At 39.1% G+C, this 21984-nt stretch overlaps 2 protein-coding genes across 2 annotated transcripts; both read right to left on the bottom strand.

Annotated features, from left to right (window-relative positions):
- Positions 1 to 8101: 8101 nt before the first annotated feature.
- dand5 (DAN domain family, member 5) lies at positions 8102 to 9186 on the bottom strand. The gene is made up of 2 exons (XM_042484495.1): positions 8716 to 9186; positions 8102 to 8389 (listed from the first exon to the last, which is right to left on the bottom strand). Exons 1-2 carry the CDS (start codon positions 9184 to 9186, stop codon positions 8102 to 8104), a joined length of 759 nt encoding a protein of 252 aa, XP_042340429.1.
- A 6376-nt stretch (positions 9187 to 15562) lies between these two features.
- tspan34 (tetraspanin 34) lies at positions 15563 to 21540 on the bottom strand. Its single transcript, XM_042484384.1, has 7 exons — positions 20970 to 21540; positions 19044 to 19259; positions 18386 to 18460; positions 18158 to 18265; positions 17905 to 18048; positions 17717 to 17809; positions 15563 to 16040 (listed from the first exon to the last, which is right to left on the bottom strand). Exons 1-7 carry the CDS (start codon positions 21024 to 21026, stop codon positions 15984 to 15986), a joined length of 750 nt encoding a protein of 249 aa, XP_042340318.1. The 5' UTR covers positions 21027 to 21540; the 3' UTR covers positions 15563 to 15983.
- Between the last annotated feature and the right edge of the window lie 444 nt (positions 21541 to 21984).

Below are 21984 nucleotides of genomic sequence, written 5' to 3'. Positions count from 1 at the left end.
GTCACTATGTGAGGGGCAAAAAATGAATGTAGCCTTTTCTGCAGAAAGGTTTTATAGTTTTACACATTTTTAATGTTTTATATCAAGGCACAGCTGCATTCCTCACATTAACTTCTAAGAAAATGTTACGGACAAATAAAAAGGAAATGGGCTGTGCGGATGGACACATGAGGAAAACAGAGGGAGGTGAACCCAGGGTTCACTTCAAAGTCTTTTTCTCACAGAAGATGCAAAAGATTCTGGAAAAGTGCTTACACTGCCACGCCAGCTACAAATCCAGGCACATCGACCATCAGTCTGTGAATCCAAGTGTTGAAAGAACACCAAGACACCAGAGATTCATATGTTTGCTGTTTCATAAATTTTGATAAATCTGACCGGGCCCAGTAGCCAAAGTTGTGTCTCCATCTTGGCCCGGTGTGATCTTTCCCACTGTTGGAATTTGTGGACTGTGATTAATGTCTATTTTGACATTGAAATCTTCTGTGAGTGGGAGACACTGTGCACGATGATAATCAAAGTTTCATGGGAGCTTGTGAATCCATCAGCGTAAAAAACACTTAGCAGATTCCAAGTTTGCATTGTGGCTGCAGCTCTTTGGGAGCCCTTTCTCTGTGCTACGTATGACCGCCTTTTCTGTGCTGCCGCCCCCTCCTCTGCACTTTCACCACTCTTGCATCAAGCCTGCATCCCTCCACCCCTCCCTTTGCCCACTTCATCCAAAAACCATGTGTGGCGTGTCATTTCAACTCCCTCCACACTGAAGAAGGGCCCCTAACAAAACAAAACAATTATCTCTCCCCTCGTTAGGACCTGGCTTGCATCCCTTCTCCCTCTTTAACTCCCCTCTTTCTCCTGCCGGACCCGGCCTTCGCTCTCTCCCTTCCGTAGCTGTCTCTGTGACAATAAGTTGAGCTGAGGGTCTCTTAAGTGCTTCTGGAGTGGCGCGTTTAGCTGATTTTAGGCTTCATGTTTCTTTTAAAGGCCTCAGCAGGAGCAGAGGCACACAGGACGGTCGAGGGTGAGGTGCCCATGAGAGAAAGGGAAGGCAGGAGATCGGAGCGGCCGATGGATGATGGCATGTAGTGGTACGAGGTGGGCGCTGATGTGTGCTGGTGAAGGGGAATGGATGGGTTGGCAGCAGGCGGGTGAGCAGGTTTCACCGTGCCAGCTCTTAATTACTTTAATTGGAGTCATTAGCTAAGTGAGCATGAGAGACATCACCTGCATGGCATGCAGGACCGCACCTGCCACGGCGACATTGCTATCATCATCACACTCCAGCCGAGGGCTGACTGACAGCTCAACACTAAACCACACTAATGCTGCCACACCGAGGTTACTATCAGTACGAGTACTGTCAGACGCACAATGCAAACATGTACACAAACACAAAAATATTAATATACCTACTTTATGTATCATATATATTTGTTGTCTGCAGGCAAGTTGTCAGTGGTACAACTATCTGTCTTACTCAACTGCCAATATGAGAAAAGAAATACATTTGGGAGCATCAGTAAATATCAATATGAAACCTCTAAATATAAATTCTATAAACACTACTTTTTTTCTGGTTTATTGATAACATTGTGTTATTTCTATTTAGAAAAATGCAAAATATCAGATTTTGTCAGGTATGGAACAATAAAGTCCATAACCATATGTTAGAAAATAATAACTAGCTTGTTTTTTTTGTTTGTTTGTTTGTTTTTATAGAAAGCATTACGTAAAATGGTATCATAGTTGTCATAAAAGACTATTCAAGATGCACATATAAGTAATTTAATAAATAAAAATAGTTATATATTATATGTTACAGATATATGAAAGGATAGGTTTGCATTTTCAATGTATGACTTTAAATGGGAACTTCACCCATTTTTAAAATCCATACATTTTATTTCTATGGTGTATGACAATCCAAAAATATTAGTAAAATGAACAACTCAAAAACTGGAGGAATTAATCTCAAATTTGTCATGTCATAGGTTATATGTGGAGCTGCTCCCTATAGACAACTAACTGCCAAAGATGTTATGGACGACACTGAGAGCAGCCAGGGGAATGTTCTGAGTATTTGGGTACATTTTCCATTTCATAACTGAGAATACAACAACAAAATTAAGATCATTTAGGTATAAAAAAGAAAACAAGCATTCTGTGGGTCAACAAGTCTCCCATTCATTGTCAACGGCTCAGCTTCAGACTTCATGACACAAGTTTGGGACTTAAGTCTCTGGTTTCTGTCTTTGAGAGAGAGTAGCTTATGATGACAAATACTGATCAAACTTTTAGGCCATAGCATAATATATCAGAACTCTTACTTTGGGTGGTGAAAAATACATGCATGTACTGTCGATATGTAGGCTCCTAAAAAACGTTCTTGCTTGCTGGATTTTGTCCTGTTCATACTTTCCATTAAAATATCCCCTTCTAAAATGCTTTTATTGTAAGTAATGGGAGTCATTACTACTATTAAGTCCTACTATTAAGTCCTTATTCTGAGCAAAAAACAAATTTTCAGAAGCTGTATGGAGGCTGAAGTCTGACTTAATAAAAATAAAGTGGTTATCTTTAAAATACAGTCGTTTTAGTGCTACTGTTAAACTCTAAATGTCATGCTTGTAGAGCAATATTAGCCTTAATATCCAAACCAACAATAAATATCTTTTCTACAACTGGCCCTTTACAGCATTATCTCTGTATAGCCTCGACAGAAATAACTAAAAAAGAGACACAACTCTGACAAATAGCCCAAACACAAATGACAGACAATGAATAAAAAGTCCGAGGATTACCGCGGTAGGTGCCAAACAACAACACTGAGCCACACATTAAATAAGAGAGCATTTTCTGAGAAATACAGTCGAATTAAGTAACCTACATTACCAAGGCAGACAACATAGAGCTGTCAACACCAGCAGGCTACTTACCTGAAGGTTCATCACTGTGAGCACCAGCGAAGTCCTCTTCTGCTCTTTAAATCTCTTTAAAACTCACTCAGCGTCTCTGTCCCTCTGCACTCCTCAAAGTCTTCAGGGGTCATTGTCAAAAACAGTAAAGAGTACTCTCACACACACCGCACTGAGGAGAAACTCCCTAACTAAGCTACACGCAGAAACCTCGCTAGAAAGCCCACCGTTAGCATTTTAGCAGTTAGCATGATAGCCAGGACTTAGTAGCCTACGCACGCTACGCATCTGTTGGTCACGCGACGTACCGGATGCGTCAGTCGGCGTGCTCGCAGGGTGCCTTTTTTCTAAACTATGCCGACGTGTAATTTTTGTAAACACAAATATAACCCTTAAAATTATCCTTAAACTGCTGCATTGTTAGGCAGCTTTTTTTTTTTTACAGGCCTACTGTCAACAGGCACTCCTGCTAGCCCCGGCCGCACGCCACTGCTATTTTGCACCTCCTGATATGACATTAACATTTGTTAAAATTAATTTTTTTAAAAGAACTTTTTATTAACAGTTTTGAGAGAGTAAAGTAGCCTATACATTAGGTTCATTGGTAAAGTGACAAGTAATGGCCAAAATTTACAAATGAAAATATATCTTTATTTTAATTTATAACTTTTTTTTTTTTTTTAATGAGAAACTTAACATGGCCTACACAAAACATCAGGTATAATTACGGCACACGTAAAAATCAATATATCTAAAAGGTGAAAATATAAATGTCAGACATATAAAGAGACAAGTAAGTATGTCTAATTTTATCAAGTTAAAATGTGTCATTGTCTCCTCTCTGCCCTCGTGCGGCCACAGACACACCTGCAGCTTCCTCTCTGCTGCAGCTGCTAATTTATTTCATTTCCTTTGAGCAGCCGAGTCCTTCCATTATTTTCTCACGTGGGTTTTGTTTTTAGTCTGTAATGGACTTGAAATGTAGAAAATTACAGTATGTTAGCAAAAAGTACTTTGGTAAAAGTAAAATTACAGATCAATAAACTACACGTGTACAAAAAAAACATTGTTACAGTAATAAGAGCAGTGTTAGTCAAGATTAATTTTGAAATGTAACAAGTTTCATATTACTAGTTACCCTGTTAAAATGTGACAAGTAAGGCAACTATTTTAATTACTTAATCAAAGTAAGGTAACTTATTTTATTTAATTAGGCCTACTTTTTAATTATTTTTCCAGCATTTTTTAAGTGGGGATTAAGCTGAAAAATAAGGTTCTGCCAAAAGAGGTGTCGAAAGAAGTGAAAAAAAGTGCATTCCTAATCTGGCATAAAGATGCAAAGCAACCTAAATGTTATATTCTACATATGAACATTTTTACAGAAAATAATGCATTCAGATGTAATAGCCAACATTTTTTAGAATAACTGCATTACTATTATTTTTTGTGACTGTAACTGGTTACAATTATTTTGTCATTTAATTACATAAGATTAGTTGCTTTCCAACACTAAAAGGGAAAGTGTGATTGATTCTTTCCCCCCGGTTATGAATCTACATCTCCTGCCTTTATAGCTGTGGTGTGATGTGTATATCATCCAAAGGGAGATAAACAAGTGCACACACACACACACACATACAAATGTACCCGTTTTATCCAAACATTTGTTGTGTTACTTTTAGCAGTATAGTAGTAGTGGCAGTAGTAGCACCTGATACTAAAACCACTGTAGGATTTTGTCCAATGACAAACTTTGATGTTGTCCAGATCCGCAGGCTACACCTTTCTCTGTCCTCCTCAGCACCCAACAGACGCCTGGCAGGCGGGCTGGCGGCCAGGCAGAATGGCAGTAGGCTGGCAGGCTTAGCCCGGGGCACCATCTCCAGCAGAGCCAACTCTGACCAGCTGGTCCAGACTAACACCACAGAGCGAGCATGTACCAGCGTATCAGTGGGGACGTAGATGTTAGCCGTGGTCCAGACACCCTCACACCTAGTGCCTGACACCTACAGCACTAAAGCTGCACCGGTGGGATTTAGGTGAGAAGACTGTGTCTGGTCTACGACTTAACAGGTCATCACATTTCTCCTGGCCGTAGCCTGTCACCATCCCAAATTTCTTTCCTGAGAGTGCATGATGGACCCCTATTCGCTCTCACTCGCTGATGCCAGAATGAGGGAGCCTGATCCGCAGTCCAGTCTGGTCCAATCTACTATGGCGGTTTCGCTCCAGCACAGCCCCAAGCGGCTGGGGAAAATCTGGTGGACCTTCTCTTCCAGCACTGTTCGGCTAGTTAGTTAGCTTAGCACTGTTTGGTCAGAGCTTAAAAAAGAGAAGGACTACACAGGAAGTCAGGGTCGAAAGGTGTGCAGCATCAAAACCATCTTACCTGGGAATATTTGTTTTCAAGCCAATTACCGTGAGGCACAAAGAACCACACCTCACATGGTTAATTAACCATCTCAGCCAGTCTACACAAACATTTTTCAAAGTAAAACTTCCAAGTAAATGTAAATCCTCTATCTATAATTCAACTCCCCCTTGATACACCTTGATTGAACTGATATTGTTTGAGCCCCCCACCACCACCTCCTCCTCCATCACGCACACCTCCCAACCATTTCCACGTCTGACAGTTAAAAGGCCTACACACAGAGAGAAAGAGCAGGCAGCTCATTGTGCGTTTTAAAGCGCTAACTAGGCCACTTAGCACCCCGTGACGCTGATCTGATCCCCGAGGCGCTGAACTTGGCAGCGGGCCCTCCTCCTTTCGCTCCTTCCTTTCCCCTCGCCATGGGAACCAGGCCATCCTTAATGACGCAGGAGTGCTTCGCCGGATCCCACAATGCAAAAGGGGCTGACATCTGTCTTGCTAAGTGGTGCACTCTCTTGTGCACCTTGTTTGTTCAATCAACAACCCCCCCACCACCACCACCACCTCCCTCCCCTCCCTCCTCCACCATACACATTTTCTTTTTATCTCCCGAAAAAACGATTGGAAGAAGAGCGGTGCAGAGTTTGGAGGGAATAGACAGCGTAAGATAGTGAGATCATGACTCTCCCTTCACCAGCGTCATCACACGCACAATGCAGATTATTATAGACAGCAACTGTATAATGACGGAGATGGATGACTACACAGAGTGCAGTTTATGGTTATAAATTACTCAGTTTCTGGCATTTTACAACTTTCTTCAGCATGACGAATGAGGGTTGAGAAAGCAGAATTTGATCACTGTCAGCACGGCTGCACAAGTGTCCCAGCCTCTCCACCTTGTGCATATTTTGAGAAAAACACTGCCTGATTAAAAGTGGCCCCTAATTCCTCATGGTTAAGACCTGGGCAAATATTTGTCCCATCAATCTTGGAAAATATAGCCATCAACCCAAGATGTTAATCACATGCTAATGGAATCCAAGGGACTCAATGCACCCCCGTAGTGCAATGAACGCTTTCACTTTTTCAGAAAGCCCACGTGAATGCAAATGGCCATCTAAACAGTCATTTTGACAGCATGCCAAGGCATCGTAAAGAGCCCCCTTCTTTATGCTCCTCTGGGAATGTATGTAGGGATGTGTGGGATGAGTTCACTTTACCAGGCCCAGGTGCCAGGATATAAATGAATAATAGGTTTTATGGGCCCTAACTGAAAAAAAAAGCACATACGCACATAATCACACATGCCCACTCGCTCAAGTGCATCTGCGGTGAATGATGTTCAAATTCCCACAACTACACTGAAAAGAGATTGGGCATGAGAATAGGTGGTTCCTATACATAATTCAGGGGTCCATGCTGAAACAATTATGTTTGCTTACTGCTAAGTACCCGCGCTCAATAGCTCGTTTGCTCTCTAGTTTGGTGCTTTCAGATGTAAGTGCTATGTGCTAAAAGTCGGTGGAACGCGTCTTTTTAATAAAATATAGGGAGCCGACACTTGAGCACTTGAATGCGAGAGTGGGTGAAAAAAACAAAAAAACAAATGCTCTTCATGTTTTTACTTGAGCTTTGCATGCAAACTAAATTGCACTTGTAAATCTAACTAGTGTTGGCAGAAAACTAATTAGCAATGCCAGGCAAAAAGGACTGTGTACAAATAGGACATTTTAATGACAATATTACAGAGCACAATATTTCAGTTTAGATTAATCTAAACACATTTTTTTGTAGAACACAAGTCCAGTGTGGATGGCTCATGTGTTGCATTGGAAAATTGCATGACCAAAATATAGGTCATTTTGTCAGCAATCAGTGCTGGAATAAACCACCACAGTATTTTACTCTGAATAATACATTCAGACTCATAAACACACATACAAATACACATACAAATACCTATGTAAATATTAATTACAAGTGTCTACATAATTACTTATTATGTAAAGCAAAGTCCAAATCATGACAGTGATAGTATGACGAAGAAAGTTGTTAGCCTAATTGGAAATCTTTATGTACACCCAGGGGGGCAAGTTTTGTTTCAGCATTGGGGGGGACACATATGGAAGAAGGTTTTAGGGGGCCTCAAACAGCAAATTTTCAAGCACCAAACACTTAAATCTTGCACTGTGGTAAATATTCATGCACAACTGTGCTTTTTCTGCATGATTTTTAGGGGTGGGAATTACCAGAGGCCCTCAATACAATATTATCACAATCCGTATGTAACAATGCAATATTGCTGCAATATTAAATATTTTGTGATATGCTGAGTATTGCAAATTATCTAACCATCTGTCTATCTATCGATCTGTCTGTCTATCTATCTATCATGCTAATTAATTGTCAGCATTTGTTTTAATAATAATAACATAATATCTAATAAGATCAGTTTTCGGTCTGTCCATCTTCCTTCAATCATTTTTATTGCGGTAACATTTATCTAGTTGACTAAAGAAGGCATTTATGTTATCATTCTAGTAGGTTTCCAAAAGTTTAATCTGTATTTCCAAAATAATAATTTATATAATAAATCGTTACTTGGCATCTGTATATAGATAAGATATTGCCGCACAAAATATTTTCATACTATACTGTATCCGTTTTTTCTCACCTCCGATGAATTTATGGTGTAAATGTCTTTAATTTTGGCAAAACAAAAGCCCTCTGCTACTTTGGTGGTTTTATGTTGAGACAAACTCATATTAAGGGAGACATATCTTAAACTTTGCCTGCAAATCTAACATAGTTACAGGTGTGTGAACGCTGCAGCCTCAGCACTCTTCTCCTCTCGGCTCGTCTCACACTTGCACTCCTCCACCACCATCACCCGCTTCTCCCGCACCTCGACTCCACAGCGCAGGGGCACAGCCACAGTGTGAGCTTTTGATGGGGCACAGCGGGAACAAGGGGCCCACTGGTGGAGGGCCCCTTTTCCGGAAAACTCCCCTTCAGATGGAACGAACAGGGAGCTGCACTGGCCGAAACACAGCTTGTTGTGCACTGTCACCACGTTGCATCCGTCTGCTGTCACGCGCTTGGAGGACGACAGAGAGGGGCAAGATCAGGCGATATAGTGTCAGAGTTAATTTACCTCAGAGGGTGTTAAAATCAGCACGATGTGTTTATGTAACTTCACACCATCACAGCTAATCTGCCAGCAGAGCCATAATCAGCTTTATGAGTGAACAAACATCTCTGTTATTGCCACTGAAAAATAAACACTGCAAAACATTGCCATCTTCGGTATGACTGTGTAAAGAATTGCTCATTTTAATGCACATGTCCATGTGTTGCACAGAAATCAATTTGGCAGAGAAAGGACAGAAAAACCTGGTATGATGAAAAACGTTTGCCTCTTACCTGAGTGAAAGGCATCGCAGTGCAGGTCTGTTTCGTGTCCTTCAGGTTGACTGGCAGGGACATCTTCTCTCCTTTATTTATGGCCCTCTGCCACATCTGCAGGCCTTGCCTCTTTTTGAGGTCCACCTCAGGGGGGCTTTTGGGGCGCAGGTGGTGCAGCGGACTCACTGGTGTCCTGGATGCCGGACCTGGACGTCCGAGAGACAAGAACGCAGGGAAGGACAATGTGGAACCGAGGGAGGGGGCTCTTCTGGGGGTCGCTCCCCCTCTGATGAACCCTGACTGGGCCAGGATGTGAGGGTCCAGCTGCACAACCTTAACTATTCCCCGGACAGGTTCGTTCGGTCCACTGCCAGATGATTCAAAATCAACTCTTGACCCTTTAATAATGTTGTCAAAAGTATTGTGAGGGAATGTAAAAGCTACAGCTGTCCAACTTGACAAAAGGAAAAGGCTGAGAGGGAAAGCCATTCTGTAACACAAAAAAGGACAGTTTTCAAAATAGAAATATAAATTGAGCAAATTGTTTCAAAAACAGACTAAACTTTTAAAAAGTTAGCAAAAATTGAATTTAAAAAATCCTTGTCTGGTTGTATGGTCCAAGGTTCCAAATGGTAACCTTGCTGTCAGTGCTTTTGTCAGTGTGTTGGAGGGAGGCTTTTATATAGGTGGATGCCAATTCTCACCTGTGTTTTAATGCAAAGAAGGTGTCGCAATTCCCACACCAGACCAGACATCACACCAAGCTTAAAACTCCAGGTCGTGGATGGTTGCCAGACTGAGGGGATTTTGGTTTCAAGGTGAGCATAAAAAAAAAGAAAGGAAGAGAGACCATAAAGACATCTCATCTGTGGAGGGAGTTTCATCTCTGAGATTTAAAATAACCTGATTTCATGGATGTAGATTTTTTTCTATACATTTTAGGAACCACTTTCATTCATATCCAAGTTATGAAAAAAAAATCTAAAATACATTTTTATTATAAATTTCCAAATTTTGAAAGCGATTATTTTCCTTTAAAGCCACAACAAACCCATAGACTTCTTATGCATCCTGCACAGTAATTACAGATCATTTGAAATCATTAAAGGGGAATTACACCCATTTTCAAAATTCATCCAAGACAGTCCAAAAATATCAGTATACATGAAAAACTCTTCCCCAAATCCAAAACCTAGGGTGCTAAAACTCAAATTTATGATGTCATGGGGTATAAAGTCTGGAGCTGTGTCATGGACAATGAATGGTTAGAGATGTTGTAAATGACAGTGAGAGCGCCCAGAGAAATATTCTGAGTATACAGATGCATTTTTTGTTTCAGAACTGTGAACACTGCTGTAGAATAAAGTTCATTTGGGTATAAAAGGAAAAAACAAGTGGGTCAACAAAATCAGTCTCCAATCCATTGTTTTTGGAGCAGCTATAGACTGTGACCTCACAAGTTTATGACTTATTTTTCTGGTTTCTAGGGTTGTGCAAGAGTAAATACTGATTGAACTTTCCTGAGCAATGGAAAAAACATACTGGAATTCTTGATTCAGGTAGTGTTCTCCCTTTAAGATACGCAAAACACGCACTGAGGGAATTAAAAAAAATACCCAACTTGCAGACGAATGGCTTCTTTTTAACCATTAACTGAAAAACAAGAAACTTGATGTAGGAGATAAATATTTTACTAAATTGAAACTACATCGCATCCCAGCACACAGCTCCAGGAAGACTGCTATAGTTAAAAATGCTGTCTGGTAAACAATATAAAGGCCCTTCTTTTTCAGCAGGTCTTCCTGTTACCTTTGGCTGTAAAGCAATAATGACTTTATGATCTCTCGGTAAACAAGCCATCTCCTGTCCGTTTATGTCCACAAGCACCTTTTCAGCCTCACCCTCCACGTTCCATCATTACACCATTAGACTTCAGTGCGCTCTGTCACCCGTGACCTGATCACACACCGGCTGCTGGAGACTGCCCAGATGACAATGTCATGGTAGAAACAGTGTTTGACTTTCTCATAGAGACCTTGGTGTTAAGAGGCACTTTTTCCCTCATTGCCTCTTCTCCTTGTCTGTTTCCTATCCACTTAACATTATGGTCCATATAAATGGAAGAATGGGAAAAGTTAATGACTCAGTATTTAATGTGAAGACTTTCTCACCAACACTGACCCTGGACACAACACACTGGCTGGTGAGGTCTATAGTTTCAACTTGATCATTCATATTGCAATATATAAAGTGATATAGTGTGTGAAGAAATAATTTCCTTTAGCTGTAGAATTAATGTTTTCCACAAGAGGGCAGAGTTTACAAAGTAATGTCTCCTCTGCCCGTCCTGCTGCTCTTTTCAGACAGCCAGTTCTCACTGATATATGTATGACATTTAAAAAAAGTTAGCGCCTAGTTTAGGATAGTTTTACTCTTTTTCAACAAAACACTACATTATTATGTTGACTTTTTTGTTAACATTGCAAAGCCTCTGTGTAAAATTTGGAAAAACAATGACAATGACAGCCTCCTGACACAATTTAATTTGACAGCTGCTGAAGCCCTCAAAATGATGATGAAAAATGAGGGTGAACTATGTTTAGAGTAGAGTTCTTAAGTCTTTTTGGAAAAAAACAGCTCAAACACACCACTTTCTCTCAGGATTATTGACTTTAATTTGCACAACTTCCTCCTATTTGCTGATATAGACACGGGTAATATAGTCAATAAAACCGGATAAAAAGCCTGTATGGTGTAATGCAGTGATTCTCATATTACAGCCAAATGTAGCCCAAGTTATGTGCAGGTTTGCCCGCTGATCATTTTCTGATTGACTATAAAAATAAATTAATTCACACTGAGAAATTTTTTGTACTTTGAATGCAAGTTGGGTGCCAGAGTGCATCTAAAAGGATCACAATAGAGTTTTCTTATTATAAAAAAAAAGGAAAGAAATGCTGGAAGAGGTTCCCTCAGACCCCCAAATCCTAGAAACGCCTCTTGCGTACACCTGACCTGTGACAGGCTGCTTTAAATGGATTTGCCTCTTTGCAAAAAATGAGTGAGGACTGCAAAAGGTCAAAAGGTTAAAATCAGACAATTCACTCATGATATATACTGAAAAATATAATACATATTTGTTTATTAACTGGCCCCTGGCCTCCTGTTTTTTTGCAAAATGGTTCAGGAAAATACTCAATTTAAACTACAGATTTTTGTGCTACTTTTTGATTTTTGAACAAAGACAGTTTTCTTTATAATAATCTTTGTTTATTTGTCTAATGCTAGCTTGCTGTTCGGGCATACTGTATAGTCTGTAGATAAAACAAAATGTTAAAACTCTTGGGTGTCCATTGCATAACAGCACTGAAGACGTCTCTTTAATCGGGTTACACTTGATGCTGAGAAAGTAGTGAGCATGTTTGATTCTAACAATATGAGCTTTATGTTTGGATTTTACTTCCATTAGAATCTATGAACACCCATCATGATGTTTCACAGTTCCCACATTACTGAAGGAAGTCATTGAATTATGACCGATTGCATGACTCACTAAGCAGCACTTAAGAAATTTTAACCCTTTGAAACCTGGATCGACATTAGTTTCCTTGCGCTGCAGTTGCCTTTCACAAGAATTTAAACCTCCAAAGTGTGAGCAAATTGGCTTGAATTCTTTCAAAAACATGAGGGGAAAAGGCAATCAGCAGTTCAGCAAGAAATGCAAATGAAAATAGAGAAATATTAGAATGAAAAAAATAGGGAAAAATCTATAGCTTAAATTATCATCATTATACATTTACAACCCGCGACCCGACCCTGCGACCCGACCCCTGATAAGCGGAAGAAAATAAATGGATGGATGGATACATTTACAATGATCTTACAGAAAGAATATTATATATATATATACATTCTTTTGCTTATTTTCATTTTTACTTATTTATTTTATTTGTTTATTAGTGCTACTTTTAAGGTTTTAATTTTTTTGTAACTTTTTATTAGTTTTCTTGCTCGTTTTTGGGTCATTTTTTGTTTCGTTTAGTGGCAGGTTCAACATAAAAAAAATGGTAAAACAACAATGGTAAAAATATAAAACACATGTTGTTGGGAAGAGTTTCATTTTACTGTATATAATCATATTAATGCACAAATGAAGTATAATAAAAATATATATATATATATACAATATAAAATTTAATAAAGTATTAGTATGTATTCTACAATGGACGCACTTTGAATAGACAAGAAACCTGAGAGTGGCAGCTTATTACTGAATGGTAATAAATTATTCAGAATATACTCATACAAGTATGAAGTGCCACAGTTCTGGCTCACATCTCATGTTTACTTCACTTATTGCACTCTACGCTTCAAGTCCAAACAAACAGACATCAACAATGTCTAACCTAGAAAATAACAACGGAAAGTGTAGTCACATGTTGCATTTAACTGCCGTTCCCACTGTTTTATGGTGACAGTAAGAGACACAATGTTTTCAGATCGTGACGCCACTGAGGACGGTCATCAGGTAACTGTTTCACAACATGTGACGGGAAAACCTGCCACTTCAGCAGCCAGCAGTGAGCACACATCAAACTTCACTGACGTGTGCTGACACACACACTGTAATAAACCCTGTTTGACGTAAACTGTCCTGTAATGTATCAGCAGCAATTAACCTGTTGGACTGTCATTTATAGACACTGTATATAGCAAATTAAAGCAGCTTTGACCAGAGGGTGAGACCATATGGAGCACACTCACCTTCTCATTACCCCATGTGGTTTAGTAGCTGCTCACTGATATTATTTATATCAACACACAGGCTGTTTAGGAATGTAATGGGAATAAAATGAGCTTGTAAATTGGAAAGATTGGAAGGTGATTGGAAGGATATATGTTAAAAAAAAACAAAACATAGAAATATGAGGCATTTTAAACTACACAAATGTTTATATGTGCCATAAAATCACGTGCCTCCTTTTATTATTCAGCATGTGCACATTAAATGTCAGTAGTTCCTCAAAGGTCCAATGTGCAGGATTCAGGAGGATATACTGACAAAAATGTAATAATAAACATAGTAATAAAATATTCTTAACAGTTTACATCACCTAAAAACAAGAATTGTTTTTTTTTTTTTTTAACCTTTAGAATGAGTCATTTATATCTGTGTACGGACCAGGTCCTCTTTTGTGAAGTCTGTTATGTTGTCTCTACAGAGGCACAGAACAAACAAACCAAACTCTGGCTCTAGATAGTTCCATTTGTGTTCTCACATCAACCAGGATAGTTCTCCTAAACCTTTATGGGATGAGTGTCAGTTGGTTGCACTCTGCTACCTCACCACTAAATGCCACAAAATCCTAGACCTTGAATCTGTGAAACAGACCATCATTCGTGACCAGTTTTTTTTCCACCTTTAAACCTAAATTAATACATTTTTTGGCCACATGGGGCAGCAGTAACAAGCTATAAAAAGAAACAGACATATTACCACCTTATAAAGTTGATATGGCGAACGTGCAAACACACAGTGGCTTATTTATCTACACAGTAGACATGACCTAACACACAAACATCCCACATTTACTAACAAAGACCATGCTAAAGACTGTGCAACGCATTTCTCTGATATTCTGCACAAAAGTGCGGGGTAAACCATTTTTCATCACGTGCAAGTTGCTGTGGAACACAAATACACCCAAAAATCACTGAAACGCATTGACAACAGACATGCCATCATAAAGGAGGCTGATGCCACCAGATCTATTGCAAGTTTTGAAGAATCAGGTTGAGCTAGTTTAGTTATGCACTGCTAGAAGTAGCGTTAGTGCTGTTTAGATCACAGAGTGATAGAGGGATGCTTGAATGTGTAACAAATGTGTATATTTGTGTGGGTGTGTGTCTGCATGCATATGATAAAGAAAATAATTTGGGAATAAAAGTCTTGATTTTTGTTTTTCAACATTAGTTGAAAGCTTTATTTCACCTTTTCGGTTAGGTTACTTAGAACACTCAGAACAGTGTGGTGTTACAGTCACTGTAACAACTTTTCGTTGGTTTTTTCACAATTATACAGAAAAAAGGCAACTACTTTTGCAGTTTGCACAAACAAAATGCTTAAAGTCATTGCAACATACACTGCTTAGAGTGAGAGCTGACTGAGAATGTACAGTAGGTCCTAAACTCAGTCTCTTTTTATTCTTTTTAGCCACTAAATGTATGTTAACGAGCTACTTGCTACATATGTCTGATTACTGTGTGGTGCTGAGCAGGTTGTGTGTACAATGGGTTTTTAAAACATTTTCTTTAAAAAAAACCCAAAACTACCTCTTGTGGAGGAAAAGAACGCTAAACGCAAAAAGAAAGAGCTTACAATGAGTCATGTGATCCACTCTTTATGTAAAACATTGACTATTGCTGTTTAAAGGAACAGTTCAGCAGTTTGTCCGGAATGCTTGCCACTTGTGGTATGTATTTATATAATGCTATCATGGTAGAAGATAGAGAGTGAAAGCACTTTTATCTTTGTTGCTGACATATTTTCCCATGGTGTGATAGCATGTTATTGTTGCGTGCTTATCTTCAGTAATAACTGTAAGTGAATTGCTTTTCTTGTGTGGGATCAGATAAACTCAGATAAACAACAGAGGAAAATTCCTCACTTAATTAATTAGAGTTCAAATTCTCATATGTGGTTCTCTATAGTTATGTGTTTACGCTTTGTTCACTCTAGAATTTATATAGGTGGTAAATTAACAAGTAGCCTCTGACAGTTTTACTTTTAATTTTGATAGACCAAGACAAGCATGCATGTTGTATGTAACATGTTTGCCAAAATAAACATGCCAAAGAATCAGTGTGTAAATAAAAGATTGTGATATTTATTATTTCAATATGATCAAACATACAAAAGTAAATTCATTATATTACAGTTTGCAGTGAATGTGAGGGACATAAACAACTGACACGACTTCACCCTGTGCATCAGCGTCACATATTAATAGCTATATGTATCAGCTCATGCAGCAGCCCTTCCAAAACATAAATAAATCACAGTATAAATGTGTACATATAGTTTTAAAACTAAGAATGTGTATTAGATCCATTGACTACCTTTCCACCTTCAATTTTAACGCGTGTAGAGCATTAAAAGTGTTCCTGTCTGACAAACTGTCAGTTTTGAATCAAACATAAAAAAAACTTTATACATAAAAAAACAGCTTACAAGTAAAATTTCTCCACCAATTACAATGTTGTCGTCTCATCCCAAACAGGAATCATCACGCTTTGGTGCCAATTTTCTTGTAGAGAACCATTGAAACCACCATGGCAGCAATCTGGAAAGACAGCAAGTCATCAACACGTCATATAAACACGTTGTTATGGCATCTGAGATACAAAGAGGTTATTTAGGCTTTACAAAATAATAAGAGTCTATATGATATATGATGTAGAATTTCACATTTCTGAACAAGCCATGCACTTAGTCACAACTGAGCTATTTTCATGATTATAATGTAAATAAATTACAAAAAACATAGGTTAATGGTTCATAACCTTTTTTTTAAAAAAAACTTTCTTTTAAATTGGCAATTCTTTGGCCTTAATCTCATATAATAAACCATGATATTCTGGATTAAAGTTAGTTATGCTACCATATTTTGCTTCAATGTTGTAAAAATCTGAGATAAATTTATTTTCCCAAATAAAAAGATACTATGACCTGAACTGAACCCTGCAATAATTAAACTGTCATGCATCCCAATATATATTATCACCTGTTAAGTTGATTTGTTGAACATGCTGGCAAACAGTTGCTTATTTATACATTCAGCAGTTACAGAAAAACAATATCACTCATTTAGAGGAGTGTTTCTGGCCACTTGATGAAAGTCCAATATTCACTGTCTATTAAGCTATATTACTCCTGAGGGAAATATCGGTCTTCCTTTGTTGCTAAATGCTCCACTGTGCTCACCAGGCAGTCGCTAACTGTGTCTGTTGTTTGGTCCTGAGCAGATAGTGTTCAGTCATTTTTAAGATTGTTTTTTTCCTGAAAACAGCTGCCTGCTACATCTGAAACAACACTATGAGAGCAGTGAGACTGAACCATAACAGTAGAGTTGCGACACCTAAACAATGACCTTAAACTCAGCATACAACTCAATGAAGCCAAGAGAAGCTGCAGATAATAAGGAGGCGATTACTTTCTGTATGTTCACCTCAATGAACGACCCCTTTCACAATATCGTTCGATAAACTGTTCTTACAAAAATAGTGAATATAGGCGCTTTAAAGGTCATAATGTCTCTACAGCAGGAGTCTTTGATGTTTTTTCAGTTAAAGGACCCCTTCGCTAAAAATAAAGTCGGAGCAGGGACCCCTTCTCCACATAGCCTGTTGTATAAAATTGAGTCGCACTTGATAATTCTCTGAATATTTTCTGGTTTTCTCTTGTACCTGCTTGCTTGTTGCTGTTAAGTCAGCAGCACTTGTAGCGTGGCTAGGTGCGTAAGCATCACCCTTTGGTGGTGTGTCAGAGTCTCTGGCTCTAAAAATAAAATATTGTGGCTCACAAGAATGTCTGTACACTTGGAATAATAATACAGCTATCAGCGACTTTAAACAAATGTGGATCAGGGGTGTAAAATTTATGTGTGTGTCATTTTGAGCTCAGCTACACAGCTGTAAAGTTTTGTGACTGCATCTTGCATGGTTATGATGCTACCACAGTGACTGTCCGCATACAGACAGACATATAAACACCCGGCAAAGTACTCAGAACCGTTTTTGTGGTGGTTCCTGCTACATCAAGTGTCTCCATGAACACATTTTGCCATGGCGACACCAACGCACAGCCTTTACAAGGTGAACAATAGCAAATATGTTGACGTTGTTGTGGCTGATAATTACTATTCTACATAGTTCAAATACAACTTTGTGAAGCAACTGAATGGTACACAGCACTCTTTTTTGACTGGCAACTGAGAAAATGGCTGTTTGATATTCATACCTCAAGAGCAGCGATTCCAAGAGCCACGGCTGCAATGATCACAGCGTTTTCCTCTATCAGCTGCAGCAGCCTGTCAAAGCAGCCATCTATATTCTGAGGAGAAACATCATGTTTTAGCACAGATAACAAACGGCTTGGTTTGGTTGCTAGCATGCATCGAGAAACCAAAAATAAACCTAGTCTCGTACCGAAAGATGTGCTTGGTTTTCACTGCATACGCCTCTGGTGTTGGTTGCATTGCAACATGTTTCCGGAAAAACCTCTCCTTCATGTTCCAGGTAAAAAGGGGAGCCATAAAAGTCTGTGTAGTTCCTGTACCCGCAGCAAGCAAACTAGAGTGAAACCACAAATTGTTAATCCCAGAGCCAAAAGTCTCAAAAGTTGCATCGAATGTATATCTCAAGGCATTGAGATTTCACTGAACAGATAAAAATACCATACCTCCTCCATGGTTTTGTTCCAGAGAGAGGTCAGACCTTCCCCTTTTCCATACTCATTTCTAATGCTTATTCTAACTTCCTCCTCCAGACTCTCAAGAAGCTGATCAGCCTGAGGGAGACAGGTTGACAATCATCGATCAATTTTTATAAAAGTTATTCAGAGTTTTTAAAATAGTTAAACCTACGCACTGGCAATTATTGCTAAGTAGATCCTGTGAGAGCCACTTACCAAACCCTGGAAGACCAGCAGCACCACAGCTCCTGCAACCTCGATGAGGAAGATAATCAGCACAATGCTGAAGAACTGAATGGGGAGGAAATGATAAAATATACTGTAAAAAATGTAAAACATTTGACTGGTAGCAGTATTGTGTATCCATAAAATGAAGAGCAGATGTTGAGGCAGTTAAAAAACCACAAACCTAGAGCTACACGTTCAAATATTTAACAATATCGCCCCAGAGCCATCACATTCATACCAGGACTAAATGTGAAGCTGCTCTTCTAGACTTCTCTGGTGAAATAATCATTAAACATTTCAACATTTACGAGAATTCACATTTAATAGCCGAAAAGTTTCAGATATGCAGGCAGTTTTCTCTGCCCTTTATTTCAAAAGACGCAGGTTTATGCCACCTTGAACAGACCTCATACTACCACAGGTAAGAATTTAATTAAATCTTAAATCAGATTATTTAATTTAATTTAACTGTGGTCTATGGTGTTTTAAGTAAAAAGGTCTGAAAGAACATTTTCCATCTTCAAAATGAAACAGACCAGATATGTTGTCTGTAAATTCTTTCAACAGACTTTTCCACAGGATGAGCATTTTTTAATGAATTCCTGCACTCCCGTAAGGTCCTGTTGAACAGTCAAACATGGCTCACCGTCAGCAGCATACACCTGCTCTCCTTGACAGCTCCGCAGCAGCCCAGAAAGCCAATGACCAGCAGCACGCCACCCACTCCCATGAGCAGGTAGCTGACGTTGGCGAGCTGGGATAACCCAGATGGAGCGCCCTCCACGGTGTCAAGTAAACCCAGCAGAGAATCACTGTCCACCTTCACCCACACTCCCACACCCAGGATGGCTGCACCTGCCAACTGCATGATGGGTGAGGAAAGAACAGAGATAATGCAAAATGCAGAGAGAGCGAGAGAGAATACAAGGACATGGTGTTAAAGCATGAAGAAATCACAATAAGACACAGACTGGAGTGACATGCTGAAAGGAGTTGTGCATTAAGACACTACAATAAATTTGTTTTAAAAACTAAAAATTGAAAGCTTGAAATGCTGATATGATATCTGATTTGCAAGTTATTAAGAGATCAGCGGTGTGTGTGTGTGTGTGTGTGTGTGTGTGTGTGTGTGTTTTTTTAAAGAATTAGGTCAATGTTTTTGGAATTGCGCTTCTTCACTTCTTAGCTTAGCTTAGCATCAAGACTGAAAGTAGGGTAAAACAGCTAGCCTATCTAACAACTAACAAAGCTCACTAGGCCTAATTAATATGTTATATCTTGTTTGTTAAATTCATACAAAAACTGGAGCGTAAAATGGACCTGGACGTGGATACAGAGTTGCTCAGTGGTACATAAAGCCAAAACAAACAATCTCGCTCTTTGTGGTATGACATTACCCGTAACATAGGCACTGTGGGATGAATAGAGAAGTGCACGAGAGACTTACAGTGCAGCTGAGCCGAACAGCTAACTTCTGTTTTCGCGCTCGGCTAACTTGAATGAGGATAAAATGATGTGAACATGCAGCTTCTCTAGACTTCGGAAATGCTATCGGATCCAAAGGATGAAATCTGGATAGCGAAATGAGTCATTTCTTAAGGGCTTTGACGTTAATTTATTTTTTCTAAATGTCTCTTTCTCTATGGGAAAAAGTCTTGGCACCACGAGGGACATGGACGTTGTAATTCCACATGTGGCCACTATGAAAAATTGGCTTCAGACCCTGGCACTGTTCCTGAAGGCTTGGTTATGTGCTAGACACTTGTTGGCCAGACAACTTGTGGAGACTCCAATAGTGAGTGTTTAGAGGTATTCATGAGAGAGAGACTTGGATGCAGTGTTGGAGGCTAGCCTTTGTTCATTTCTATGAAAGTTGCTCAGTGGCACATGAAGCCAAAAGAGGCCCACTTCCACATTATAAAATTACCTGGATTTTTTTTGCATTAGGAGCCCATAGAGCAAGCTCACCAGAGACTTAAGAAGGCTGAGCGAAACCAATATCCGCACACTAAGTGGTTGACTTCTGGTATAGCGCTCTGCTAAGTTGAATGGGGATAAAATAATTTAATTGTGCGACTTTAGAAATGTTACCAGACTGAGCGGACCAAATCCTGATCACGAACATTTAACTGGGTTGGTAATGCTCAAAATAATATATATCTTGTTATTTACAGACAACTCTTTCAAAATGTAAGTTTACGGGAAAAATGATACAACGATACAGACAGGAATGTTGTAGTTACACGCTTTGGCCACTATGCACTGTTACTGCAGGCTTGACAGGTGCTGGATTTACCTTCCGACAGGCTGACTGTTTTCTCCATTTCCAGTCTACCAGAGAATCAATCTTCTTGTATAATAGTGTATTTCCTAAAATGTCAAAGTATCTATTTTTGCTGACTATAGGAAGCACACAGCTACTTTGTGATTTTGCAGGTTTAGCGGCAAAATAGAATTTTATACAAAGCCAAAGAGAATAACTTGTGATGCATTGTTATTATTGGGACCAGGCCAACATGATATATAGCTGTCCAGCAGAAGCAAAAAAGAAACACTTTTTTCCCCAACTTACAAAGATGCCGCCATTGAAGATAAACATCATAATTTTGAGAAAGCTGGAGCAACACATCTTGGCGTTTTTTTTTTCTTCACACTGTTAAAAAAAGAGAGAGAAGACAACAGTTTGTTAGTTGAGCTGATAACTAAATGATGACATAACTGGTTACACTTCCTTATTAATTGCCTGGGGGATTTTGGTTGAGTGCATAACTTTGCATTTTACCTCGCACAGGAAAATGAATGATATGGGGATGGATTACAACACAAGTGAGCACCAAGCATGGGTCAGATGGCGTTTGCTTTGGTTAAACATTAAACCCAGTAACTGGCAGGAAAACAGAAGGGGTCTCAGTCGCCTTTAAATGTGACAAGTTTCATGCTGACGTAATGCAAAGTTTCGGCTAATGTGTAAGATAAATTGCTCGTTTTATATCCACACTTTATTTTATTTTACCTTGCCTACGAGTTATTTAAAGGATTACCAAACACACATTAGAGTCACATGGTACATTTCTGTGTTTCCTCTTTGCACAAGTCTCAATCTGTAGCAGAGGAAGAAAATTCACTTCCTCCAGCTCTGAACTTTTGTACTCTTGATTGTAAAACTGCCCAAGCGGTTTTATGTGGCACCCTTCATCAGTTTTACCATCAAATTATAACTCATATCTACATCAGCAGAGACTAAAACTGTCTTTTCTACACTCTTAAAAGTGTTCACGACTTGAAATGCAGTATGCCATAAAATGCATGAAATACAGGTGTAAAAAGGTGTCATGTAATTAGGTCATCAACATGTTGTCATAATATGGCTGCCATTAATCAGATGTCCTTGGATGAGTTCAGGAATTATGGTAAAGTTTAAGTATCTTATCATCTTACTGTTAGTCTGAATGCCAGTAGCCCTGAAGAGTCATAAAACAAACCCTTGTCCTCAACATACACAACTTTGTATCCATCTCCTGTCTGTATCAGAGCAATGTGCTCACTTTTATGGTTACTGATCTTTTTTCCTTATCTTCCTTATTGGA

Source organism: Plectropomus leopardus, chromosome 4, assembly GCF_008729295.1.
Source record: "Plectropomus leopardus isolate mb chromosome 4, YSFRI_Pleo_2.0, whole genome shotgun sequence".
Classification (NCBI taxonomy): Eukaryota; Metazoa; Chordata; class Actinopteri; order Perciformes; family Serranidae; genus Plectropomus; species Plectropomus leopardus.
Note: the sequence above shows the minus strand (reverse complement) of the source record. Positions and strands in the feature narration are given on the sequence as shown.